The 27,956-nt window shown below is 41.6% G+C and overlaps 2 protein-coding genes and 2 long non-coding RNA genes across 9 annotated transcripts in view; 2 read left to right on the forward strand and 2 right to left on the reverse strand.

The window, feature by feature from the left end:
* 1700112D23Rik (RIKEN cDNA 1700112D23 gene) overlaps window positions 1–1,193 on the reverse strand; it is a 78,900-nt gene extending 77,707 nt beyond the window's left edge. For both annotated transcript variants that reach the window (NR_166152.1, NR_166153.1), the window contains exon 1: window positions 1,042–1,193. This is a non-coding gene — a long non-coding RNA (RIKEN cDNA 1700112D23 gene). The remainder of the gene's footprint in view (window positions 1–1,041) is intronic.
* Window positions 1,103–18,917, forward strand: Eif5a2 (eukaryotic translation initiation factor 5A2). 2 transcript variants are annotated; one of them, NM_177586.6, is made up of 5 exons: window positions 1,348–1,484; window positions 2,087–2,287; window positions 2,799–2,903; window positions 13,756–13,887; window positions 14,467–18,917. In NM_177586.6, exons 2-5 carry the CDS (start codon window positions 2,123–2,125, stop codon window positions 14,524–14,526), a joined length of 462 nt encoding a protein of 153 aa, NP_808254.1. In that variant the 5' UTR covers window positions 1,348–1,484; window positions 2,087–2,122; the 3' UTR covers window positions 14,527–18,917. The 2 variants fall into 2 exon arrangements, with proteins under 2 accessions (XP_017175003.2, NP_808254.1); XM_017319514.2 differs by having other exon boundaries at window positions 1,103–1,484; window positions 13,756–18,917.
* On the reverse strand, window positions 10,710–25,422 carry Gm32950 (predicted gene, 32950). The gene is made up of 3 exons (NR_166194.1): window positions 25,333–25,422; window positions 13,780–14,313; window positions 10,710–12,381 (listed from the first exon to the last, which is right to left on the reverse strand). It is a non-coding gene; the product is annotated as a predicted gene, 32950 (long non-coding RNA).
* Window positions 25,423–25,578: 156 nt separating this feature from the next.
* Window positions 25,579–27,495, forward strand: Rpl22l1 (ribosomal protein L22 like 1). Of its 4 annotated transcripts, none has more exons than NR_154888.1 (4): window positions 25,579–25,614; window positions 26,571–26,663; window positions 26,741–26,929; window positions 27,258–27,495. NR_154888.1 is itself a non-coding variant. In NM_026517.3 (4 exons), the coding sequence occupies exons 1-4, from the start codon at window positions 25,606–25,608 to the stop codon at window positions 27,400–27,402; spliced, it is 369 nt and encodes a 122-aa protein (NP_080793.1). In that variant the 5' UTR covers window positions 25,579–25,605; the 3' UTR covers window positions 27,403–27,495. The 4 variants fall into 4 exon arrangements, 2 of the variants coding, with proteins under 2 accessions (NP_080793.1, NP_001334155.1); NR_154889.1 differs by having other exon boundaries at window positions 26,574–26,663; NM_026517.3 differs by having other exon boundaries at window positions 26,808–26,929.
* The last annotated feature ends 461 nt before the right edge of the window (window positions 27,496–27,956 follow it).

Below are 27,956 nucleotides of genomic sequence, written 5' to 3' on the forward strand. Positions count from 1 at the left end.
GTGGCTCTTATACCCTGCCTTATTGTCCTGCCCAGCCTTTCCCCATAATTCAAAATGAGGAGTAAAAGAGTAACTGTTAATAGTTGGGAAGGTCTGGCTGGGTGTAAGGTAGGGGTGAAAAAGAGGGCTGATGACCAAAAGGCACAGAAAATTTTGGAACGTGATAATATTCTACTATATCCTGACAATGGAGGTGATCGTACATCTGATTTCCTTTTTCAAGCCTCTTAAATCTTATTTCATATATATTCTAACATTAACCTTAGTTTAAACAAAAACTTTAGTAGTCAAGATTTAATAATAGAGATGAAACAGTACACTATGTAATTCTTACTTAAGTATTAGCAGGAGCAATAGTAACAACAACAATAGGGAAAAGCAGAGGGAACTCAGAAGCCAGGGGTCCTAATTCGGCTCTTTCTGTAACAAGAGGCAGAGTTTACTTTATGGAAGCCATGTGCTTATTGCTTCTAGACAACACAAATGAAATGTGTTCTGCATATACGTGTAAGTGACTATGAGACTAGATTTGTTTATAGGACAGCAATACCAAATCACTGAACAACATGAACTGGGTTGTGGGGTGGTCAGTTAATTACCTTGATTCTTTCCAAGGTGAGAGATGAAGCTATGATAAAACTGTGAAAGGAAAGCACACTTCTCGAGAATCTTTGTCTTTAATCATTTAACAACAAAAACAAAAACAAAACCTCAAACTCTAGGGCACACCGATGCCAGGAAGATCAAAGGTCACCGTAGAGTCTCGGGTACATGGGATTTCCCGCCCCTGAGAACACTGCTGACTTCACCAGCACCTCGTCATAGTGTCTGGAGTCCTCTGAGGATCTACAATGCAGAATCATGAAATAGCATACCACACCTAGCACTCTTCGAGCTCCAAGCACGGATTCCAGCCCCAAGGAGGGCTGCAAGCTGTACCAGAAGCTTGAATCAAAGTTCCACTCCACCAACACTCGGGACTCTTGCAAAATCAGCAGGACTTGAGAGTTTGAAGACCATTAAGTGACAGCATCCACGCACCTGCGTGCTAGGGCCCAGAGCAAGCTACCTGGTCCTAATAGTCGTCCCCAAGGTCAACTGGGCGCCGAACTGAAGATGAGGATGCATCTCGCCCGGGAACACTGCGAAGCTTCAAACAGTCGACTGCAGGCAGCTCTGCACGCCGGAAGTGCACTAATCCGCAGCACGTGGGGTTGCCAGGGCGAGCTTCACGTGACGGGGCGGGACCTCGGGAAGCTTCGAGCCAATGGGCGACCTGGAGGCGGGGCCTGTGGCGCGCCGGGGCCTATCCCGGAAGTGTGGTCGCGGCGGGGCGGGCCCGGGCTGGGCGGGCCGGGGCGGGGAGCCGGGTGTGGGAAGCGTGGCGGCCCCGCCCCGTCTCCTGGACCAGCCGCGGCCGCCAGCGCCGCCGCAGCCGCAGGGACCGGCGGACGCAGCAAAGGCGTGCGGTGCGGGGCCGGAAGGTGAAGACCTGGGGCCGGGTCGGCGGGGCGGCGGGGGATGCAGCCGGTGATGCTGGGGTCCGGGCGAGGGGAGGAGCCGAGATGCTTGGGAACTGGAGGGCGGCAAGCGCGGGACCGCCGGAGCTAGGGCCCTTTACCGCTGGGCCGAACCGGGATGCCAGGGCGGCGCCGCTGCGGGTCCTAGGCGCACTGAGGGCCAGGTGCAACCGGCCGGGTGCTCCTGTCCCAGTCTTCCCCGAACCTGCGGCCTGGCTGATACCTTGGCAGCGGGGATGGGACGGAGGGAGGCGCCGGGCCCCGCATCCCGGCGCAGGAAGGTCGTGGGCACTTCTTGCGGTGGGGTGGTGGGGACTGGACCTGCCGGCTGGGCGCTGGTGTCGCCTTCACTCTCCGGCGAGCTCTTCTGCGGCTCCTTTCCCCACCTCCCACCAAGGGCTGGAAAAGTTTTCAGAGGCCTGAATGGCAAAGTATACTCCACTCAGAGTGGGTGTTCTATAAATGCAAACATAACGGGCTAGTGATGCTCGGCTACCTGTCTTCAAAATGAGACATAACCCCGCCTGCATGCCGGTTATTAAAACGCAAACAAACTTTTCGCATAGTTCCCTCAGAAAAACCGCACATCTCCCCAGTCCACCATGGCAGACGAAATTGATTTCACTACTGGAGATGCAGGGGCTTCCAGCACTTATCCTATGCAGTGCTCAGCCCTGCGCAAAAACGGCTTCGTCGTGCTCAAAGGGCGACCATGCAAAATCGTGGAGATGTCAACTTCCAAGACTGGGAAGCATGGTCATGCCAAGGTAGGCCCTTCCAAGTCATTTTTTGGCTTCACCGTTAAGATCATTCGTGTTCCATTCTACATCGTGAGGTTTCTATATTGAAAAATAACTTTTTTTCCTTCCCCTCAGTCTCTTGAATGGTCAGACATTACTCTCAGTAAAGCTCTCCATTTAATCGGACCCTTAGAATGTTTCATTAACTGGAAACTAAAACTTTTTTAAATCCGTGTTTAGTAGAAACAAGCCTGTTCTTCTAATTCTAAGAGACTTGGTTTTCACTTTCTGTGGACTCTTGTTAATTGACTTGCTGACGTGTGTGGTGTGTTGAGTTTTGATGCCATGAAACTGTTCGGGTTTTGGGTACTTACTGAATCTCGTTCTGTGTCACTGCAACTTTTTTTAAAGAAAGTAAGATGACCTTGGAAGAGGTGAAAGGCTCCATTACAGTCAGAGCTGGGATTGTGCTGCTGTGTAGGGAGTGACATAGCTGACAGAGATTAAACATGTTTCCTGTGGTTCTCTCCTCTGTCAGGTACACCTTGTTGGAATTGACATTTTCACTGGCAAAAAATATGAAGACATTTGTCCTTCTACTCACAACATGGATGTTCCAAATATTAAGAGAAACGATTATCAAGTAAGTACTGATTTCTTTAACAGCATTTCAGAAGTGTATAAACACCCTCTTTAGTAGTAGTTTGACAAGACTTGAGAGTAGTTTTATAGAGTATATTCCTTACCAGTTACTAGACTCCACTTATCTTACAGATTAGAGAAATAGTGCTTTGTTTAGTTCTGTTGTTGTTGTTGTTAATATTCTGTGCCTTTTTCTGTTGTGAAGTAGGAGATCATAGGTCTCAGGCTGGCCTTGAACTCACTATTCAAGGATGATCTTCAGTCTCGGACACTCGGGCCTCTGCCTGTGAATGCTGAGATTGTAGGTTGCATCTTTGTGCCTGGCTATCCTGTGTTGGAGATCAAATCCAGGTTTGAATCTGGTTCTGGTACTTTCTAGCTAGATGGTCTTTTACAAAGTGTGTGTCTTCTCTAAACCTCTGCCTTTCCGAACAAACCAGGGGGACATGTGGGTTGAATGAGAGAGTGTGCGCCCATAAGTAGCTGTGCATAACAGCAAGTACTATTGTTTTGCTTCACATTTCCTATATCAGAATCCTATTTTCATTCTTCTTAGTTCATTGGCTGTAGATGTTGTGCATAGTAGGTACTCAGTCAACACTAGTTAAACAAATACACCTGAATTCAGTGTAGTGGAGTGTGAGGTTAACAGAGCAGATTACGGCTAAGTATAGAATATACATACATTGGCCCAAATGGGTTTCTTTTCTTGTCCTGCTTTGTGAGCTCTTTGAATTCTCAGTACTCGTTATAATCAGTAGTTTTTATTCCACGCTTCTACTTGTTGGATGCTTCAGCAGTCTACACCAGCAGTTCAGATAATAATATTACCAAATTAAGGAGCCATTGATTGAAGCTTAAAATTTAACCTCAGGGGACTAACTTGGTTTGGATTTAATTTGGGTTTTTACTAAGGTCCCAGCCTACTCCTCAACTCCTGTGTGAAAGCAAAGCACATTCTGATAACAACGCCAAGTCCCATGTTAGGCTCGGGCAAAAGGAGAGGTAGTCATTGTCTTCCTGCCTCCATCTCTGAGTTTTGTTTTGTCACGTGAGTTTTGCATTCTCAATGTTAAATTTTTCTGGAAGTGTTCTGTGGTTGAGGTGTTTGGATGCTTCCTTGTGCACAAGAGGGTGCCTTGCTTAGTCCCCAGTCCTGGCCCTAGAAGGCCACATGGCAGAGTAGATAGCCAAGGATGGTGTCAGTCAGGCCGATGGGTCTGGGTCTCTGCATTGGGACTTCTATGGTATGGCCTCGGTTGGCAAGTTATTTGATCACTTTTACTTCATAAAACTGGGAATTCTGTGAAATCAAACCTCTCGCAGGTTTGTTCTGAGGCTCAGTGGGCACCTTGGACATTGGAAAGACTCCGCTGCCCTGTTATAAAACTGCCATCAAATATTTATTTCTGGTCACTCATTTAGAAACTTAGTTCTGTGAGCTTTCTAGTTTATTTATTATGCTCTGGCGGTCTTTAGCCTTCTATCCATGTGCCTTTGTTAAATCCTTGCTTCTGTTATTATCTGGCTGTGTGCAGTTCCTTTGCATCTGCTGAATTCAGTATTTTGAATGCCAGTTTGGCAGCCAGCCAAAGTGGATTGTGAGCATCTATTCATTTTAATAATTTAAAAAATAAGAGAATTGGGAGAAAAATGTTAATATTTACAGATTTAATTTGTGTCTTCTTAAAATAAGTTCAGGATACAAGAAAGTGTGTCTCCTGACTCCCATTCCAAGATTGGCTTAGATTTGAATTGTTAATTTTCATTAATTTTCTCAAAAGAATGCATACTTGTCTGGGGCTTTGTGGTGGTATAAAATAGAAAATGGTTTTGGATCCTGTGAGGGAGTTCCCAATTTGTTAAATGTAGAAATGGCTTGCTTGGCTTCCTCTTTGGCATATTTTTTTAATGTCTGAATTGCTGTACACTCTACTCTAAATTAAATAAATTAAATATTTCTGGATTTATTGCACTTTTATCTGTCATTTGAAGACCATTTCTTATAGGGAAAGCTATAGATCTTGATATGATCAGTGGATTGGCAGAACTATGACTTCTAAATCCAAATTATACAGTTATTTCATGTATATTTATGTGCCTGCATGCACACATACACATGTGGAAGCCAGACACTGAATGTGCCTTTGTGTATGTGTGTGCGTGTGCGTGTGTGTATATATGTGTGTGTGTGTACCCATGGGCACACACACATCTAAAGGTCAGACACTTAGTGTATGTGTGTGCCTGCATGCACACATACACATGTGCACACACATACACATGTGGAAGCTAGACACTGAATGCATTTGTGTGTGTGTACCCATGGGCACACACACATGTAAAGGTCAGACACTTAGTGTCTGTGTGTTCCTGCATGTACACACACGTGGAGATCAGAGGCCAATCCCAGGAGTCGGCTCTCATTCAGGGATGTGGGTTGTCAGCACATCACCTTGTAGGTAAGCACCTTTACCCCCTGAGCCATCTTACAGACTCCATGTTGCAAGTTAAAATAGTAGTAATAAAGAAAATATTGATGCTGTGATTTCCCTGTGCTTTAAAGCCTTTTTATCATTTTAATGTGTTTATGAAAATCTCATGTTCTTCCTGGGACCATTTTTTCTCTGGGTTTTAATGGAAAACCAGTAAAGCAGAAGAGCCCAGTATCTTAGGGAGGAGCAGCAATGTGCTACAGGATCTTTAAGGACAACAGTGAGAAGGCCATGTTAGGTTCCTAAGTCTGTGTGTTCTACTTACAGGAAAAAGAGTAGCATGTACTATACTGTACCCTGTAACACAGAACCCTAGGCCCCCAGACCATTCCCCAGCAGGTACCGTGGGTCTTCAAGGTCGATCCAGTAGGCAGGCTGTTTGTAGAGAGGTAGAGTTCATAAACCATCGACTTCTCAGGGCAGCATCTCACGGTCTCATTACTTTGCCTGTAGGCAAGTGTTTTATTCAGAAAATATGAGGTGCTGTAGCAGAGATGAGGCATACTCTAAACCCTGGTGGAGTTTTAGCAGAAGCACCACAGGCAGGAAGAGCAAAGCCATGTGCAGACTGGGTCTACTGCAAGAAGTGTAGCTCCCTGCTCTGCAGTGCTATCGGGTACTAGCTGTTCCCACTGGGGAAAGCTGCCAGATCAGGGACCCCGTGTCATTCCTTTCTGGGAGGCCCTTAGTGCTCTGTCAGCCTTAGTGCGAGAAAGCTGTGTCATTAAGCCTGTTGAGCTGTTGAGACAGCAGTAGTAAAAAGCTGAATGTCATTCGCTACCTTTTTATCTAATTGAGAGCCTCAGATAGATAGCTGGCACCCATCACTGAACATCTGCTAACATTTGGAGAGGTCTATGCACATACCACTACCCTAGACCTCACTGACAATTTCTGTAGCTTGGTTTTCCAGCATCCTTGACTTTGCAACCCAGCTCTTGACTCTTTGTCCATATTCAGTGGGAATCCACACAGTACAAGTTTCCACACCCCCACCACCATGATTTTTTCATAGTTCTCTCTGAATAGTCCCTCATATTATACATGGCGACTAGAAACCATTCTGATCTCCATCAAGCCATTGGTATAAGTTCCAGAGGAGAAGTACTCAGTGTGGGAGAAAGTGATTTCTGAGTTTGAGCCATTCTCAAGCTACTGGAGCTTTGGGACGCACTCATGTCACCTCTTGTATGTTCCTTCCACATGCTGATGACGTGTATTGTGTGCACCCAGCATAGTGCCTTGCTGGGTCAGAGAATACCCCAGCTGATGGGATCTTATTTATTTAGGTGATGTAATAATGTTCACGAACTCACTGAATCAGGGACCAGTAACTTGTGGGAGGTAGCTGAAGAGTGCCAGGGGAAGAGGGAAAATGTTGACAGGAAGAACTCTTAAGATGCAGAGTGATGGCTGCTTGCTTTGGAATAGAATGTGAAGCCAAATTCAGAAGGTAGGGCTAAGGAAGCACTCATAGTGATAATCTTCCCCTGTGGTCTGTAGTGTATTAGTAATACAAACACAGGCCAAAGGGAAAAACACCCTTCCCATAATCCCTGCCTCTGTGTTTTTACTTTGGCCACATCACTGGCAGGACCTGTATCTACTCATGCCCCTGCACCCTCCCTCTTATCCCTTCTTTCTCGGTCCACTGTGCCTTCCAGCGGTTAGTAGTTTCTGTTCTTTTGCTTTCTACAATCCTGCATCCTTTTTTCCTTCCTTACTGTTTCATTTTGTTATTTCTGTGCATACACCTCAACCGGGCTTTATACTTATCAATATATGACAAGTTTTGTCTTATCTGTACACCACTCTTTTGAAAAACATTTTATCTATTCTTTGGTAATGTCATTCACTAATGCAGTGGAGTTAAATGATATCCACTCCTCTCCTCCGATTCCTCCTGGGCCCACCCCTCCCACAGCTCCTTCCAACTTCACATCTCTCTCGATAGATAGATAGATACATAGATGCATAGATACATAGGTACATAGACAGACAGATGATAGATAGACAGACAGATGATAGACAGATAGATAGATACATAGATGCATAGATACATAGGTACATAGACAGATAGATGATAGATAAACAGACAGATAGATGATAGATAGATAGACAGATAGACAGATAGATAGATAGATAATAGAAGACAGGTAGACGGTAGATAGATGATAGATAGGTTAATAGATAAGTATGTATACAATATTATATATACCATTATGTTAGTGCTGCTATATGCACATGGCAAAGGGCACCATCCACAGAGTCTGGGAAACCAACCAAGGTCCACCCTGCTGAAGGAAACTGACTTTCTGTTCCCTAGTAGCCATCAGCTGGCTTCTCATTTAGAGGTGGGGCCTCGTTTGTTCTTTGTGCTGGGGTGTTGATGGCTTGATCGTGTTCAGGTCTTATGCAGGCAGCCAGAGCTGCTGTGAGTCCATAGGTTCAAGGTTTTTATGCCCAGATGATACTATTCCACACAGCAGTCATCCCAGAGAGCTGCCTCTTACAGTCTTTTCTTCCTCGTCTGTAATGTTGCCTGGGCCTTACCCCAACTCTTTTTGTTATGTTTGTTTGGTTTTGAGACAGGATCCTATTAGGTATGAAGGTTAGCCTTGAACTCACAAACTTTTTGCTAGCTCCCAGGTGCCAGGATTAAAGGCATGTGCTTCCATGCTGGTATTTCTTCATATGTTCTCTTCCTCTGGATTATTTTGAAGCAAATCTCAGATACTTAGCATTTTACCTATAGTTTATTATATATCTCTAAAGGTTAAGGACTGTGAACAAAGCCAGACACACTATTGGGCCTAAAGCAGTTGTGAGTTTCTGGAGAGGGTCCCATTGTTGTTACAGTTTGGTACTTGCTTCATGTTGCTTTTATGAGTGTGATAGTTTCTGGTTCTGATTTACAGTGTAGTAAACTACTGCAAGGCCTGAATAAGGTCTTCACAATGAAGTTGATGTGTAGGACTCTTGAATTTGCAATTTCTCTCACATGCACTATATTTTCTTCTCCCTCCCCCGCCCTCGGGACCCCCATATTATCTCCCTGCAGCGTCTCAGTGAAGAGACTGGATTGTTTGTTCTGTAGACTTGCAGGTGTCTAGATGTTGCTAACTGCATGTCCTCACCATCTCATGGTCCTCCTCTGGGTCTGTAAGACCAAGAGTTCAGAGTCCGATTAGCTCATTTCCTTCTTTGTGGTTGTTGCTTCAGTAAGGCCACTCTGTAGTTCAAGTTCTCTACACCAGCCGAGCAATCCCAGCACTCGGGAGGCAGAGGCAGGCGGATTTGTGAGTTCGGGGCCAGCCTGGTCTACAGAGTGAGTTCCAGGACAACCAGGGCTACATAGAGAAACCCTGTATTGAAAACCGGGGGGGAAAAAAAGGTAAATTACTTTTTGGGGGTTTTGTTTTTGTTTGTTTTGTTATCTCTGTGTAGCCCTGGCTGACCTGGAACTTGCTGTGTAGGCCAGGAGGGCCTCAAACTCAGATCCACCTCCCTCTGCCTCTTGGGTGCTGGGATTAAGGGGTCAAGGACATGCCCTCCCCCCACTAGAATCTTACATTTTCAGTAAGGTTATTACACACATATCATCGTTGTCTCACTCCGCTAACATAAAGGAAAGAGTGATCGTGATCGGCACGCCTCCATTTCTTTGAGAGGCAGACTACTGCTATGGGAACGCCATCGGTTGTTCTGTTTTTACCTCAAGGACCTGGGCATCTCCTGAATACATCCTCATGCATGTGTGTACACATACATACAAGGAAGTCAGGATAAATACTTCCCTCTGCCTTTCATTTCAAAGATTGTAATATTTTTTAAAACATTCATTTATGTGTATATGTGTGCATACACATACATGTGTGCACAGAGGGCCACAAACATATACCGTAATGTAACTGTTGAGGTCAAGAAAAATGAGTTCTTTCTCATTCTACTGTATAAATCCTAGACATTGAACTCAAATTGTCAGCCTTGGCAGCAAGTTCCTTTACCCACTGAAGCATTTCACCCTCTCCCGTTATCAGTTTTGAGATGACCTGTTCCCAGCACCCACTGAAGTTGACTAATAAATCGATATTTTACTATGAACTCAGGCAACACAACACACCTGAGTTTCAGCACATTATCTTTGTCACCTGTATTGATTTTTGGGTTATTTTGTTACTGGCCAATGGTAGCTTAGTCATGCTAATCCCTGAGTCCTTTGGAATGTACTTAATTCATGGTCTTGATAGTTCTTCATATTCCAGTAAGCAGCTCGTTCCAGGTTCCACTCTGGATGTAAAATCACCTGTTTTCCCAAGTAGCCCTCCATTATTTTAGTAAGACCTTTCAGTAAAGAAAAGATGCTACATTCTCATGCCATGCTAGTCAGGAGTCTGGAAAGGCTGTGAGGAAAGATGGAATTTTGTACAAAACATTCTTGAGAGTTAATGGTAACACCACTGGCTTCTTCCTTCTTTTTTTAAGAGCAATAGTTATAGAGAGTTTTAGAGATGGGAGAGATAGGGAGACACAAGGAGGAGGAAGATGGAGAAAGAGAAATACGAACCAGCTTCTCGTGGCTTTTAATAGCCACAGAGAAAGTGACTAGACTCTGGACACCTTCCAGCGTTAAATGCATGAGCTATGACAGCGGGAGACCCCCTGAGGAACTGGATTCAAGAGACTCAAACAGAAAAGGCATGCTGAACTGACCTACCTGAACTCCTGACCTCATGGACTTTTAGCCAGATCCAGTCAGGACACAGACTTCCCTACCCCACCTTCAAGATCTCTCGACACCCATATTCAGCAGGAAAAGGTTATGAAGAGTCGTTGTCCCAGTTCCCTGGGCTTGGGGGCTGGAGGTGGTTATTCTAATCTTGTCTTTCTGGGGAATAGTAATGATCAGACTTTAACAGGATATAGCTATAATTGATTCTGTAGCCATAATCTCATTTGGTAAAAATCTTTATAATAGTTACTAAGTTGAAGTTATGATTTCTTATATTGGTACATAATTTATTTTGATGCAGAATCAAGGTTTTCATTGGTGTAAATTTCTTCTATTGATACAAAAATTTTTAACATACAGAGTTTAGACCCAGTCCTTCTATAACTGCCATTACAAACTGATTTGAAATGATTAAATGTATGAAATAAGGGCCAGATAGCAAGTTCTTGGCTCTGAGTTAATTGCTAGGTTATTTACAAGATATTTTGTTTAGAAATAGCTGAGAGTAGTTGATGGACATCAGTCCCGATATCTTTACATAGATAGACAGTTTTCAAAAATGTCAGACATCCACAGAATGTGACATTTAATGTTATTTATTCATTTGTTGTGGAGACATGTCTGCTCCTGACCGCATCCCCTTTTGGATTCAAAGAAGGAAGTGAACATCAATAGAGTTGCTCCAGTTGTGGGGAGATAGCTACTAGACAGGAATTGCCTCAGTTCATCTACAGACCTGTACTGTTCATGAGAGGACTCAAGTTGCAGGATAGGACAGCTTAGTTCTGCCGAGACAGAATAAGCTAGTCTTTAAAATGTCCTGTTTCAAAGATCTGTCAGATGATCCTGGGCCAGAAGGCTGAAGACTGATGCTCCAGCTTCCTGACATACAGGGACTGTGTAGGTAGGCAGCTGTCTCGACAACTTATCTCAGTTCTGGAAGCTGTGTCAGGCTTCCTGTATTTTCAGACAATATTGTTTGTTCTTGGAATTCTGACTGGATTGAAGACTAGTTATAGTCTCATAGACAACCTAGGCTATTTAGCATTGAATAAATATATTTGAGAGGATAGTTTTCAGATAGTATACAAGATAAACTGTAGTATAACCAATATGGAATGATAAGCCTCTTTAAAGTTAGGTTAGATAACTGAGTGTTCTATTTAATTGAGAAAATGATGGACTGGATGTTAGATATATCTTATACTTTGTAAATTACAAATGCTAATCGTGGTATTCAATTTCTTTTTGAGAGGAAAGAGCCTTTTAACTGAACAAAAAGGGGGAAATGTGGATTGCTGTCTATATACAGGTGAGGGCAGGCACAAGATAAGGCTAGAGCCTGTGATTGGGCAGTGGATAAAGAAGGTTGGCTGACAATTTTAGAGACAGACGAGTTAAGGAGATACAAGAGGAAAGAAGGAAGATGGAGGAAGAGAAAGGTGAACCAGATCCTCGTGGCTTTGAACAGGTAGCTATGACCATCTTATAAGGACGGATAATTACAGTACAATCTAGGCGAGCAGCTTAGCTCACTATCTGTTGGCTCAGAGGTCATTTTATAGGCATTTTGTGGGTTGAGAATTTACTGATATAAATCTGACTGATAAATTGGAAAAAAAGTTATATTTAGACTATAAACATCTTGCAGATACCACCCCAGTTGGTCAAAGTTAGTGTCACCATTAGTGGGATAGATACATTTCCCTTCTGGTGTGATTGGTACTCTGAGGACACATTATTTAGATAGTATTTCTTCCAAAACACACATTACATGAATTATAAGGCAACAAAGCAGATCTAGACTGAGAGACATTTTATAAACCAAGTGAGTGTCAGTGCCTTGAAAGACAGGGTGATCAAACTGTTCCACGTAAAAGAAAACAGCCCACATGACAGCACTAAGCCACAGGTGTCATCCAGGAGGCAGATCAGAGCAACCTGCACATTTGGAAATGGATAATAGATTAGTTTGAAAAGTTACATAAGAGTGTGTCCTCACTCTTGGGGTAGCCGTACTGTGGAATTTATATCTGAAAAATAATGATCAGAGAGGTGGTGCCGATGGTGGAGCACTTTGACACTCCTCCTGCATGGCTTGCTGCCTTCTGTCACTCTGGTTGGAGACATCAGGGCCCACATCTCATTCCTTTTAATTGCGCTAGCAGCAGATAGTGTGGTTGAATGGGTTTTGCAAAGACTCTTGGAATTGTGGGCAGACTGATGGTGGAGACGTGCAGTTTTCCTCATTCCTGTAATAAAAGAGTTTTGGGAAGGAGCTGGAGGACACCTCAGCAGTTAAGAGCTGGGACAGCTATTCTGCACGACCCAAGCTTGATTCCCAACACAATGCCTGTCACTTTGTCTCCAGAAGATCTAGGTACTTCAACTACTGTGACCTGCACACAGATGCACACACAGCTACACACAAATAGGAAAACTAATTTTTTAAGCATTATATCAAAAAGTATGATTTCTGCAGGTTAGATTATGACTGGATTTGTTTCATCAATACCATAAGATAAGATCATGTTAAAAGTCTGTCACTACTACCCTTCCCTGAGGGTCTATAGATGGTCAATGGGCACTAGTGGAGAGAGAGACATTTTCTTCTGTCATATAGCCACTGAGAAGGTGCCCAGGCTCCTGTAAAAAACTTCTCACCCAGCTCCCATAAGCAACTCTAATGAAACTTACCAGGTCCCCAAGAAATAAAGAAGACATAAAAATAGAAGAGGCACTAATGAAAATCAGCTGCAGAGGAGGGACCAAGAGATGGTAGTGTGGGTAAATAACAAAATATATACTGTAGATAAGTATGTGTATAATATATATGAATATATACATATGTGTGTATATGTATGTATGTATATATGTATGTGTGTATGTATGTATATGTATATATACATACATATATATATATACGCACACACATACACACACACACACACATATATATATAATGAAAACGTTTTTTAAAATCTGTCAGCAGTGGCCTGAAGACTACCACTGCACTTTGCTTGTAACCAAATTATAAAAATGCATCATTTTAATAGTGAAAACCTAATTTATGCCCACTAACAGGAAAATTTGCTCACAGTATATTCATACACATGTGTGGTGGTAAGAGGAAGATAGGTCCATATTTTCTGATTTGGAAAGTTTCTACAGCATTTAAAAACTTACTGAAATACATGATTTTTTCTTAAGAATAGCTCTGTGTGTATCGTGTATGTAATATAAATACCTTGGCAATGCAGAGAGTGAGGAGGCTGGTACTGGGAGTGAGTTACACATCTCTGCTAGGTGTATTCCATATGCCTGCATTTTCCTGTTTGTTTGGGGGTTTGTTTGTTTTGTTTTTTTGTTTGTTTGTTTGAAACAAAGTCTCACTATTTAGTTCTGGCTTTCTGGCTTAGAGATTACAGTGTAGACCAGGCTAGCCTCTGGCTCCCTAATGCTAGTACTAAAGGCTTAATCTATATTAGCATTTTTAGATGCCACAAATCTGTTAATGTATTGCTGTGTTCTTATCCGAGCTAATGTGTGTTGCATTTGAGCTGTGTAACCATCACAACAAGGTGGATATGATGTAATCAGTTCATACCTATAATTTCTTCTAATAGCTCATATGCATTCAGGATGGTTACCTTTCCCTGCTGACAGAAACTGGCGAAGTCCGTGAAGATCTTAAGCTGCCAGAAGGTGAACTGGGCAAAGAAATAGAAGGGAAATACAATGCAGGTGAAGATGTGCAGGTAAGGCTCATAGTAGGCTGTGTATGTGTGTGTGTGTGTGTGTGTGTGTGTGTGTGTGTGCGCGTGTGTGTGAACTATTGCATAAACCTTGGCCCTGAACCCGTTAGCATGAAAGACTGTGCGCAGACTTCAGCGTCCCAGTGCCCGCTACTTTGATGGGTCTTTCTTTCTGTGCCTTTTTGTCTGTGTGCTTCTTCACCTTCAATCAAAGGAATTTTTGTCTTTTCACATGCACAAACATATTAATATATAAATTTCAAAAACTGTGAGCTGTAACTTCCAACCACTGCTGAAATGTTGAAAGGATCTCTGTACTCTTGGAGACATGTGACCAGAGAAAGCATCAAGTTTGGGAGGTGTTGTCGGTTGGTTGGTTTCTTTTCTTTCTGGATTGTCAGCGAACTCCATATTGTTTTGGAGATCCACCTATGAGTTTAAGAAATAGAAAGGCAGATGGGGAGGAGAATTTCTGTGGATCGCACCTTTCCCAGTTCACCATAAAGGCCCACAAGTATACAGTGTTTTGTGAACACATCTTTCCTGTGTATGATTAACTCTGCCTGCCCTTTCCCCTTCTAGGTGTCTGTCATGTGTGCCATGAGTGAAGAATACGCTGTAGCCATAAAGCCCTGCAAATAGACAAGCCCTGCAAATGGACCATCAGCATAACCAGGTCCATTGGTCTGGATCTAGTTGTCCCAAAGCTATGGCCTTCATAAGAAACCTCATGTTTGTTGTTATGTTTTTATTGTTTTAAAAAAGTGCTGGCTTAGGTTTGCAGGCAGTTAGTAAGTTTAAACAAATATACCAAAACGTATAATTTTATAAGTATCTGTCCTATAACACTCCTGTGGTTTTCATCATGTGACCATAAGAAACAAATACAACAGCTTCAGTAAATGTCACTTTTCTGAGCAAATCACTCCTGATCTTAAGTGGTTAACAAACCAGGGTTTTAAATCAGCAATGTAGCATGTAGGCGAATGGAAGTATCATGCATTTCAGTTGAATTGCTTTGTGCTGATTTCAGACTTTATATCTAGAATTCATAGACTATAAGATGGTCTGTGTGGCAGACACACATCTTGAAACGAAACTCTATTTATCAAACAGTGTCATTCTCTTGGTGGTCAGATGTCCCATATTATCTTCATCATGTTTATCTGTGCTGTGTTGATGACGACAGACCTACAGAGTAGTTTCAGTTGACGGAGGGAAGGGAACTGCTGCGTACGTCTGAGCTAGTCCACCAGGCAGTGGAGATTCACAGGGGCAGAGGCAAAGTGCTGGTTAACGCTGTAGAGTTGACTCAAGACCTTTCAACCAGCACACAAAGTGACAGAGCTCTGGTTGTATTTTTGCTTTTGGCTATGTCCCCAGCCTCTGCCTCATTACAGGAGTGACCTTTCCAGAGACGCTCACTACTTCCAGCCATAATGCCTAAGTGATCATGATGTTGCCCTCCCTGCAATTTTTTTTAAGTAATTTGTTTTTGACGTTAGACTAAAAATAGGAATTTTAAAGTTGCTTTGGAATTCTCGACTTTAAATTGATTTGTTAAGTATATGTACACTTTTCTAAAGTGTAATAGGTGTAACCATGGAAGAAAGGTTATCTTATTTGAAAATTATTTTAAGTGTGTATATACTTTTATTGTTTTGTGACTTAATTCTTTTACTGATGTAAAATACAACTAGGATTCTGTGGCCTGGATTATTTTACTGCATTGTAGGTAATGCCCCTCCATTTTTGTTTAGACTTCTGGATTGTGTGTAAATTGTGTCTAAAATTGTAGACATGGTTGTGGGCTTGAGAGGAACAAATGGAATCACAATCATGGCCTTGGCGTGCAGCTTAGAACAGAATCCCTCTCAGTCCCACCTTGACTCTCTGATGCCGGCTCTCGGGTTCCTCTTCTCATGTCTGGACCCTTTGTTCCCAGCTAGGAAAAATGTGTAACAATGTAACTCACCTAATCAGCAACTTGAAATAGCTTTACAAATGGAAGACCCCAAGATTTTAGTTCCTTAATTTGTATGCAGTTTTAAATCTTGTCTTGTTATCAAAAGGTATCATCTCTTTTTGATAACAAGATAAACCAATCCAGAGATGAAGCAAGATACCCTAGGAGACGTGCCGGGAAGGGATGTCTAAAGCACAAGATATTGACGTTGTAGCCAGTTGACTTTAGTGTGACCCGTTAGCTTCTGCCCGTGCAAAGCACAATTAGGAATTAGGCTCAATTTTTCCCAGGTATCTGCTCTATGCTGCTTTCGATTCCTGCTGCTGGGGGTTCCTTGCAGGACTGATTGACATGTTAGCCCCAGGAATTCCAGGAAGTGATTTCTTTCTGCTTTGCTGTCTTCTGGTCATTGTCTTGCCAATAAGTAGCCACACTGGTGTTTTGATTTCATATTTCTTTAGGAGTTGCATGCTCTTATCCTTCCTAATTTATCAAATTTCACATGCATCTCTACTTTTCATTGTAGTATATGCATATAAATTAGAGCAGTGTACCTCTAGCTCCGTACCTTGAATGGCAAAAACTACTTAGGCCTAAGTATTTCGATTTAAATAATATATAAGTGTACATACTCCAACATGTAACTATAGACTTTAAAGATACAGGACTGTTTATTTTCACATAAGTCAGTAGATGTTTCTCTTAAAGCAAAATATTGCATTTAGTAAAGCTTTATAAATTATATTAAAGGGAAGCAGGGGTTATGTACTTTTTAACAGAAAACAGAAATGACTTCTTTTGACATCAGAAAAATGCTACCAGTTGATTCCTAATATTTGTTGTACTTATAGCAGATCTCCGGCCTCACAAGGCACCATGTTGAGAATGGAATTCGTTCTGACGTCACCGCCATCTGCGTCTGTACACATTTCTTTCTTTCTTTGCCATTTAGACAGTATTAACAGGTTGAACGTTTTTGTTCTAGAATAACAGCTTAATTTCTATTGTGAAGATTTTGCCACACTGATAACAATTGTGTGTCCTCTGACCTAGATCAGACCCTTTTGGCTTTGACTTGGGCTGCCAGTCACTTGAAGTGGACCAAGCACTTGACTCTGTTCCCCTCCATAGTACAGATTTCTATACCAGTGCTTTTATATCAGTGACCAAAATACTTGCAGCCAGATGTGATATCTTCAAGAGAGCACACTGCAGTGCAGTGTTTAGAGAAGTTGGGGATGCATGCTTTTCATTAGCGCACAGTGTGAGTGTATATACAAATACACACAGCTTTGTTCATTTGTCAAGTCCTTCCAACTACTAAATGTACTGTAGTCTGGTAGTGCCTCAAATGTTAGTTTGATATTCATTGTTTTTAATTTGTAAGTTTTTCAGAATTTGTCTTGTATTTTTAAGGCTCTCAATTAGATTGTTTCTAGTTGAGCTGGACTTCAAATGCACTGTTCTCAGGGCTGCTTGTGCAGAAACTGAAGTGTCATTATTTTAAAGATAGCTGCCTACAAATATATTGCAAGTTTTTCCCAAGTCGTAATACTGTAATACATACAAATAAAAATCCTTAGTATAACATATTTAAGCTATCTGGTAAGTGTTTGGTTTTTTTTTGTTTGTTTGTTTGTTTGTTTTAAAGTGGGAGCATTAGTAGCAGCCGTACTGGAATCGTGCTGTAGTTTTTGCTTCAGAGTAAAATCCCAGGGGTCTTACTGTGGAACCCTGTCCTTGGTGGTGTATCTGAGAGCATGTTTTTGGCACAGATGCAAAAGAAGAGTTTTGGAGCTAGACATTGATACATTGGTTCTCAGACACATTCAAGAACAGACAGGAAATTCTTAACTCTTTTGGGTATCTTACAATGTTTACATGCTGGATTCACACTTGCTATGAGGAAATATGGATGTCTGGTATAAGATCAAAGCTATTAAGGTGTATTTCCATAAACAGTATATTATACTGATAGGAACTTGTAAATCTTCTAATATTTAAGTATACTATTACATAGTTCTCAAGACTTTTTTCTGTCAAGATTTCGAAGAAGGCAACAAAGACTTTTTTTTTTTTAAATCTAAGTGGATAAATCTTAAAATTGAATCTAATAACTTAAATCTGTGAAATGTGTTCTCTGAATTGGACAAACAACATTATTATTTGATTGTAGAGAGAACATTGGGACTTAGCTTACGGAGCACAGATGTTCTGTGGAAACAGGGTTTAAGTCACTATGTAATTTAATTTTTCCATTAATCCAAACACCAACATAACTACCAAGTGAGGTCATGCACCTGAAAAGAGCTGTAAATATTTAATAAATATGTTTTCTTCATGTGAAGGACATATCGTAGGGTAGTGCACACAAGGTCACCCTCTGCTGTAAACATCCTTACTGCCAAACTTCTCCATCACTACTGTCCACACTTAAAACAGGCCTGGACCTATATTACAGTAACAAGGGAGATTCTTTTATGTATATGACATTCTTAGAAACCATTTCTAGACGTTGGTGGGATTTGGTTCATCTTAGTTTGAAACTGTAGTTTTAAAAACACTGAATAGTAAACTATTCAGCAATGGCTGAAGAGCCTATGAGACGCTGTGGCTATGCTCGTCCTTAAGCCGATTCCTTATTGTGGCTGATCTACTACAAATAATCCCTCATCATTATTACAAAGACTACTTCACATTACTAGCTCTGAACCATGATAAAACAATGACATTTCCCTATTCTCTTGTACTCGTATCCCCCTCCCTAGAAGAAAACAGATAAATGGCATTGTCTAATCCATTGGCACTTTGTTAATATTATTTTTGTCTTAAATATAGGACACTTCTTGAATTTACTTGCAAATGTTTTGTTAAAACTTTAAAATTGTAAGATCTGAATATTATAATTGTGCGTTTTACATTTTAAAAGTAAGTAAACTTTGAATGTTAAATCTCTGGCTATACTAAAATATCCTTGTCAATGATAACATTTTGTTACCTTAAAATATATGTCTGTTAACTTCGTGTTATATTAAATGAAAATAAACTTAACAGTGCACAATTCTTATATGTGTATGTTCTTAAAATATTTTTATGCTACAAAATTGTGTTCACTATGTCTAGAGCTTCTAAAAGGAAGTCTTGTGGTTTCACTGCTTCATAGACGGGACCCCCACGTTCAGTGTCCCGCCTTTATGGTTAAGAAGAGTCATTTCTAATGTCAACTTCCAGGATAGGTATGAACTTGTCTTCCTTTCAAATTCTGAACTTCCTTGTTAGCCAGGCATGGTAGTGCACAGGATGTTAGAGCAGGAGGGTTTTCCTCAGCTGAAGGCCAACCTGAGCTGTGTAACAAAACTCTGACTCAGAAAATAGACTGGAGACTCAATAGAACCGTTGCCATCATGTTCACAGCCATAGTCACTGCACTGAGCCCAGGAGTAATGGCAGAGAGGAGAAAGGTAAGAAGGGTAGATTATGGGTTGTGTGTCACTGTCTTAGACTCTCTCCGTTCCCTTGTTAAACATCCAGATGGGGAACCTTTTGTAGAGTCACCCTCATGTTAAAGGTATGCAGCCATGCTCCTTGGGAAATTAAAACATCTATGCCCACAATACATTCAGCAGATGTTTGTAACAATCACTGGGTCGTGTCTCAGAAGGCCAACTACCAAGGTCTTAGCCACCTCTTGGGAGTTCTTTCTAAAAGTAATCAAAATAATATTCTGACCATATCCAGAGATGATTGACAGTACGCAAGTGGTTTGGATCCCGAGTTCTGGAGAGCCCAAAAGGCTTGGCAGTCCTGGTTACCATCAGATCACAACCCATTCTTGGTGGGAGAATAGCATATGTGTAAGTAATGTTCATAGTATATCAGTCTTTTTGTTTTCAATCATGTGTACTTTGATTTAAATTATGGGTGCCGCCATTTTCATTTATGTATAGGCACATACATCACTAACGTCCTGATTTAGAGAAATAACCTTTCCTTACAAATCAAATGAAACTTTCACGCACAAGAATAATAATAATACTGAGATATTGAGAACACAAAGGGAATGCAAGGTTCTGTAGAGATACTAAAATTAGGTAGAAGAGAGGGCTGTCTTTCTAATCCTAATGCTCCTTAGTCTGAGGCAAGAGGATGGTGGGTACTAGGCCAGCCTGGGCTACATAGCAAGATTCTTGTCTTTCACATACACCTTGCATTGTGATACCAGCTCCAGGTGGAATTAAAAACAAAACTGGAAAAAAATAAAAGGAGTTGCTGCTTGAAAAATTTTGGAACATATACAATGAAACGAAAGTCTGTAAATTTTTTCTCAAAGATAATAAAGCATTATATTTCAGAATCTATAAAGTAGCACCAAGAAAATGCATAGCATTTCTCTCTATATCAATAAGAATGGAACATGAGAGAGTTCATGCCTGAAGCAAACAGCCAGCCAACAAACCAGAAGGGAACACAAAGAAGCAAGTAACAAAGACCAAAGCAGGAACGAAGGAGTTAGAGAAGGAGAGAAGTCCAACTGAACTTCTAGTTTTAAAAAAACAGGAGTGGGGTGGGGGTTGGGAGCGGGACAGATCTTTGTGAGTTCAAGGCCAGCCTGGTCTACATAGCAAGTCTCAGGCCAGCCATAACTGTGTGATGAGACTGTCTCAGAAACAACAAAAAGCTAACAAAGTGAACAGATCAAAATAATTTAAAGAAAGTGAAGGGATGGTGTCACAGCTCAGCAAGTAAAAAGTGCTTGTCATCAAGCCTAATGACCTGAGTTGAACCCGCAGACCCACAGGATGGAGGACTCAGTCCACAAGTTGTCCTTTGTGTGCCTTGGCTATATGTGCAAATTCATAGATCACAATACAGAAACATGAAGCAAGTAAATGTGACAGTTTTACCTTTCCCCTCAGGGTTTGCTATATTTTGTGCTCTTGCCAGCTCCTAATTTGTTTATCTTTTAGAAGTTTGGATACTTAGGAATGATCCAAGGTGACAGAATTAAGGAACTAGGAGGCAGCAGAAGCAACCAGCAATACACTAGTGACAAGCCAGGCCCAGTCCTGCTGAAATCTCCCACACAATCATGCAGAGAACACTTCTGAACTTCAAAGATGTAGCTTGGCCAAAATGCCTTACACACTACTCACTTCTACCTAAGGGATTCTGGGGCATGAAGCATGGCATACTCATGGGAACTCGCACTTCCTTGCAGAACCCACACTGACAGCAAGGGTTTAACTCCTTAAGGGCAGCACTTATCCTTGGAGGGCAGGAAACTGGGTGAATGATCCCTTCCTCTAGAAAACAATATGACAAAATGTGAGTTTGGACATAAAGCTAATATAATTGGTTATTATTTCTTCCTCAAATGTTTGTTAGAAGTAACCAGTGAAACTATATGACTGTTGTTTGTTGGTTTGTAGGCCTTATTTACAAAGTTGATCCATTTAAGAGATACGGGACTATTTAGATATTCTGTTTCTTCTTATGTAAGCTTTGGTAAGTTGTATTTTTCTGGAAATTTTATATCTACTTTGCCATATTTTTCATATAACTTATACTTTTAACTGTTTTGATTTGCATGGAACCTTTGTGGGGGGTTTGTTTTGTTTTGTTTTGTTTTGTGCAGTGTTTCTGTGTAGCCCTGGCTGTCTTAGAACGCACCCTAGACCAGGCTGGCTAAAGAATATCTTAAATGCATCTTCCAGTTTTATTCTTTATAGCTGTCACATTGCTAGCTTTATTGCTGCTTGTGTGATATTTTGGATCCCTCTCTGGACTGTTGGAAATAATTTTTTATTTGTACCTTGAAGGGCTCCCTAAATCTGAGAAGTCTGACATTTCTTTGTCTTTTCCCAGTCTCTCTGGTCCATCCATCCTACGGGATCTCCCAGTGCATTTGCAAATAGTAAGAATCCTGGCATTCTTGTCTTCACTTTTTGTATCTATAATTTCTTTGCTTGTTTGCCTCCTTGCTTCCTTCCTCCCTTTTTTCCAACTTTATTACTAGTGTGTTTGTCTGTGTGATATGTGCAAACTTGATAACCTATGTCAGAGGAGTCTCCTTTCACAATGGGTTCTGAAATTTAACTCAATAGGCTTGCAGAAGTAGCACCTTTCCCTGTCTTCCCATGTCCTTCCTTTTCCTTCTTTCTCCTTCCGACTTCATTGTTGTTGTTGTTTTTCTTCTTCAAAGTTTCAATATGTTGTCAGCTGATATCAAACTCATGGAACCAAGGCATCCTGCTACAACCCCATCAGTAGCTGGAATTTTTGGGATCGCTCACTAGGTTCATCTTCTTTAATTTTCTATTGCATATTAGTAGCTAATTTCTTAATTTTCTTTTCAGCTCGATCCTCTTGTACAGCATAAAATAATTAAAAGTCAGCTTTTGTATTTTAAATGCAAGAAGTACCTTTTGATGTTTCTGTTTTAAATACTGACAAAATTTAACTATCTCTTGTTCCCTCATACTTTGAAATATTTTAACTCTTAATCATACTAAAACTACTTATTTTATGTTCTGGTATTTTTCAATATATGTAGGCTCTGTTGATTTTATTTTATAGGTATAGTGATTTGTTTTCCTATCTATTTAATGATTTTAAAACCTGGCAGCTCATATTTCTGAAAGCTTAGCTCAGGGAATTCTTCCTGACAATATCAAAGGTGCATTTCTCCAGAGAATACTTGTACTTCTTCCTGGCGTCAGTCCAAGCACATATTAACTGCAGTTTTAGGAGGGTTTTTTTTTTTTTCCCCTATCTTGGTAGGGCTAATTCAGACTCCAGATATGTATGAGCAGAGCTTGCTTTTTGGCCTCCAAAATACTCTTTTACTTCGCTATCAGCTTAACCATGCATTACAAGTCCTTTATAACATTGTGTTTTATCCCATTTGAGGTGACCATATAATACGGAATTTTGCAATAATTGCAATAACCTTAATCTACAATATCCTGCATTCTTAACTGATCCAGCTATTCATGATCCAATATCAAATACATCCCATGTGTTAAGCTTATAATCTATTAAAAATATATCTGGTCACCAGGCATGATTGAGCACATCTTTGATCCCAGCACTTATAAAGCAGAAGCTGGAGTATCTTTGTGGGTTCAAAGCCAGCCTGGTCTTCATAGTGTCTGTGATAGCCATGGCTTCATAGTGAGACCCTGTCAGAGAGAGAGAGAGAGAGAGAGAGAGAGAGAGAGAGAACACATTTGCCCTTGTTCTGTTTTTTCTGGGCTTTTTAAAGCCCCCCCCAAAAAAAACAAACAAAAAAAAAAAACAAAATAAAAACAAAACAAAAAAAACCAAAAGCAAACAAGCAAAAAACTGATGGTTTAAATGACAATGGCCCCCCATAAACTCATATATTTGAGTGCCCCAATTTGGAAGGATGGAAATGTGAGACTGTTGGAGATATATCATTGAGGGTAGGCTTCGAGGATTCAAAAGCTCACATCATTCCCAGTTAATCTTCTCTGCTTTGTGGGTCAAGATGTAAGCTTTCTGCTACTGCTCCAGTGCTCTACCTGTCGCCTGTCTGCCTGCTGTCATGCTCCCTGCTCTGATGGTCAGGGACTCACCCTCTGAAACTATATAAGTCACCAACAAACTTTCTTCTACAAATTGCTTTGGCCATGGTGTCTGCACAACAGTAGAATAGTAACTAAGACAGGCGTATATGTCATGATGCACTCTGTAGGAAATCCAGGGCTTAGAAAGAACTATTGACAACATTAATTCTTGCTATCTGGTTAATATTTTTTTTAATCCAGAGAAAAAAGTTTAATCATTTTCACCCATTATGGTTTCTAATTTAGTATTTGGGGGATGACCAGTTACTTAGAATCACTTTTAATTTTTTTCATTTTACTCGTCTATTTTTTAAAATTTAATTTTTAATTTTTTTACACTCCATATTCCATTTCTTGCCCTCCATCCACCCTCCATCTGCTCCACATCCCACATCTCCTCCCCACCCGGCCCCGTCTCTACGTGGATGTCCCCACGCCCCCCCACCCCCACCCCCACCCCGACCTCTAAACTCCCTGGGGTCTCCAGCCTGTTGGGGGTTAGAGGCATCATCTCTGAATGAACACAGACTGGGAAGTCCTCTACTGTATGTGTGTTGGGGGCCTATATCAGCTGGTATATGCTGCCTGGTTGGTGGTCCAGTGTTTGAGAGATCTTGAGGGTCCAGATTGAGACTGCTGGGCCTCCTACTGTAGAACAGACCCTCTTCTCAGCTTCTTTCAGCCTTCCCTAATTCAACAGGGTTCAGCTGCTTCTGTCCATTGGTTGGGTTCAAATATCTGCATCTGACTCTTTCAGCTGCTTGTTGGGTCTTTTGGAGGGCAGTCATGATAGGATCCTTTTTGTGAACACTCTATACATAGCCTCCCTCAGTAATAGCCCTGGGGCCTCCCCTTGAGCTGGATCCCACTTTGGGTCTGTAGCTGGACCTTCTTTTCCTCAGGCTCCTCTCCATTTCCATCCAGGTAATTCTTTCAGACAGGAACAATTATGGGTCAGAGGTGTGACTGTGGGATGGCAACCCCATCCCTCACTTGTTGTCCTGTATTCCTGCTGGAGGTGGGCTCTAAAAGTTCCTCTCCCTACTGTAGGGTGTTTCATCTAAGGTTCCTCCCTTTGAGTCCTGGGAGTCTCTCATCTCCTTTAAATAATTGGCTTAAGTGGTTATTGTTATGACACAGAAAGTTGCCAAAGATAAGCAAAACAAAAATTTTAAATGTCAATTAATGGCCTATTTTCAAAATATCTAATGATCATTTTGATCTGCAGAACAGGAAGCCCTTTAGGAAGAAATGTCAACCCTGGCCCCTGCCTGAACATTTGGAACGAAAAGTTTTTGTGATTCTTAAGGCAAAAAGATTTTAAAATTTAATGAAATTGATTTCTTCTAAAACCTCAGCACCACTAGCACCATACCCTACACTGTATTAACGCCTATTACCGATCGCTTGGATAGAACACAACTCTTACATTCTAGGGCCTTTTCCAAATCAACAACTAAAGTCCATCCCATCTCCTGTCCCTAAATACTAGAGTTTCACACTAACAGAAACGTATACTACTGAACACCAACAGCCTCACCACTTTTCTGACCTGGCGTCAATTACAACCGCTCAAAATTCAAATGCTTTTTTACTTTCTGTCATCAAGGTACGTCCATCCTAGTGTACTTTGTAAACATTGATAGTTAGGTTTCAGCAGATTGTGAGTCAGTAAGTAGAAAGTACAATAAATTATGCCTATCCAATAAACCCAAAGTGTACTCAACTTGTTCTTCTCAGAAGGACATCCTCTACCTTAAAAGCTAGGCAAAGCATAGAACTTTTTCTCTGGAGGACTATAATCGCAACATAATAGAGACGATCATAAAGCAACATTGAGAGTCTGCCTTGCCCTGAATTATAACAGATAACTCCTGCATCCCTTGAACTTACTCCACTCTGGTTTGTAAGTTTGCAAAGTCCACAGCCAGAGCAGAGAATCAGTCGGCTCCGGCTTCCCACTCGAAGACGCAGGCGGAAACCAAACGCCAGGGCATCCCCGCCCCCCAACGCCACGCCTCCGTTTCCTAGGTGACTGCCAAGCACTCCGTGCATATCCGGTTCCGAGTTGCGTATTTCGCACGCTCTGCGTATGACGCAGCACGTTTTTATATAAAAGCGTGCGTGCGGCGCAAGCCCGTTCTCTTCCCACGGCTGCAGCTCAACATGGCGCCGGTGAGTGCGCGCGCGTGTGCGGGGCTCGGGTATTACAGGTAGCTATTGCGTCTAGCGAGCGGGAGCGCCGCAGGAGAGAAGGCGGTGGGAAGAGAGTCGGCCTGGCGGCTCGACTGGGACGATAGAATCCGGGTTGCGGAGCCGTCCGTGAGTGCCGTGCGGCCTGCGCGGCGGGAGCCGGGCCCGCGACTAGCTTAGTATCGGCGGGCGCGGTCGGTCTCTGGGCCTCTGGGTTTCTCCATGGCCTGTGGTCACCCTGTCAACGGAAGAGAGCCTAAGTGGCCAGGTCCGCGGTTGCAATGACGTTAGCAGTTTGAAGAGCGTGGTTTAAACATTTGGAAAGTCACTATAACCAAAATTGTTAAAAATAAGGTTGCTGAGTAAGGATTCAAAACTGAGTGACGTCTGATGGCCCCATCGGGACTGCCTGTTCACTGCACGGCAGTGAGCGAGTCCACCCCGTCATTCACTCAAATGCCAGTTCCGGGTTTGCGATAATTGGAGGGTGGTGAAGGTATTATTAATTGGTAGCCATTTAGGTGACTCTGTTTGGACCAATTACAATAAAGCATAAAGAGACCCATTACCCTAAAAATGGTGTTTTAAGTTCAGATAAAACTTGAAAAGCACCCAGGTGGGTGTTTTAATTTGAAATTGGAAATAACATCAGTTACAGTAGGAAGCAGTTCTTCATAATCAAGCAAGATTTCTCTACTAAAATAAGCTTACACTTGGAAGGTACTTAACTGGAAATGATGACGTTTCATGGGAATTGAAACATTGGTTTAAACCAAGCTAATGAGTAACCTTTACATAGAGCACAGGCTCCTTCAGGTGTTGGTCAAGTCTGTGTATAACCCATTATACCAGATGTATGCTGAGTTGGTAATTTTTTTCTTGGGAATTCAGTGTCTAAGCTGAATAAACTGCTTTAATGGCATCATAATTATGTCTAGCAGAAAGACAAGAAGCCTAAGAAGTCCACCTGGAGGTTTCATTTGGACCTTACTCATCCAGTAGAAGATGGAATTTTTGACTCTGGAAATTTTGTAAGTGTCTTACTGTGATTGCATAGTTGTTGGCATTTAAATGTAGTACTTGATATTAACCTAAGCTGTGCTCCTAGGGTACCTTCCCTAGTGACCATCTAGGGTTTCCTTCCCTAGTTTTGCATTCTTTCTGTTTGAAAATAGGAACAGTTTCTACGGGAGAAGGTTAAAGTCAATGGAAAAACTGGAAATCTTGGCAATGTTGTTCACATTGAACGCCTGAAGAATAAAATCACAGTTGTTTCTGAGAAACAGTTCTCCAAAAGGTCTGTTCTTCTGTTTTTACGTTGTGGTGGGATGTCTCGTAGGCATTAGTCTGCGAAAATGGCTGTTAGTCTGTTTAAAGGTGTTTGCATATGAGTCAGGATGACTCTTGCTGTCTATTTCATTTCATAAATGGGGAATATTAGTATATTTTGAGTCAACAGACAGCAGATTTCATGGTGTGTTGTACTAGGGGGTTGAGAGGCTGCTCTTGTCCTGGTTGCTTCTTAAAACCAAAGTCCTAGTGAGTAGGAGTTACAAATGTGGCAGTGCGTGTTTTCATGATAGGATTGATCACACATCTAATAAACTCATGGTTTTGTCTCAAAGGTATTTGAAATATCTTACCAAGAAATACCTTAAGAAGAATAATCTCCGTGATTGGCTACGTGTGGTCGCATCTGACAAGGAGACTTACGAACTTCGTTATTTCCAGATTAGTCAAGATGAAGATGGTTCAGAGTCTGAGGACTAATTGGCCTCTGCTTGTAATACAATGAAAGTATTCTAAAGAAATATAAAATTGGACTTTATGAGAAAATAAAAGTCATTTCACTCTATAAAAACATGTATGGTTCATCAGTGTGTTGGATGCCTAGAGAAAAATTTGGGTTGTGGAGTGATTCAGGCCTCTTCCTTAATGAACAGAAAGGCTCCTTGTGGGTGAATTATTCATGCTTACTGCCTGTTAGAGCCAACAGTTGGGTACCACTAAAAAAGGGAACTCCTGAGTTCTTGCCTTGATGGGCCATTGTTCCCCAATAAGTGGGATTTGAAGCAAAATCCAGATTGTGGAGATGAGACAGAAGTCTTCTAATAACCTCAGTATTGTTTCTACAAAGTCCTTGACATGTTTCCAACTTGGTTTGTAGATTTCAGTGGTTGGCTTTGAGTGCTTTTCTAGTTTGCCTAAACAACCTTAGTTGACAAGACCTGTGAATTTTCTTAGCTTTGTGCCCAAATCCAGCTTTCTGCAAAGTTAGATACCTGCTTATGTATGTATTCCTTTGTTGCTGGGCTAGTTGGTGT

The sequence above is a fragment of the Mus musculus genome, chromosome 3 (genome assembly GCF_000001635.26).
Source record: "Mus musculus strain C57BL/6J chromosome 3, GRCm38.p6 C57BL/6J".
NCBI classification, from domain to species: domain Eukaryota; kingdom Metazoa; phylum Chordata; class Mammalia; order Rodentia; family Muridae; genus Mus; species Mus musculus.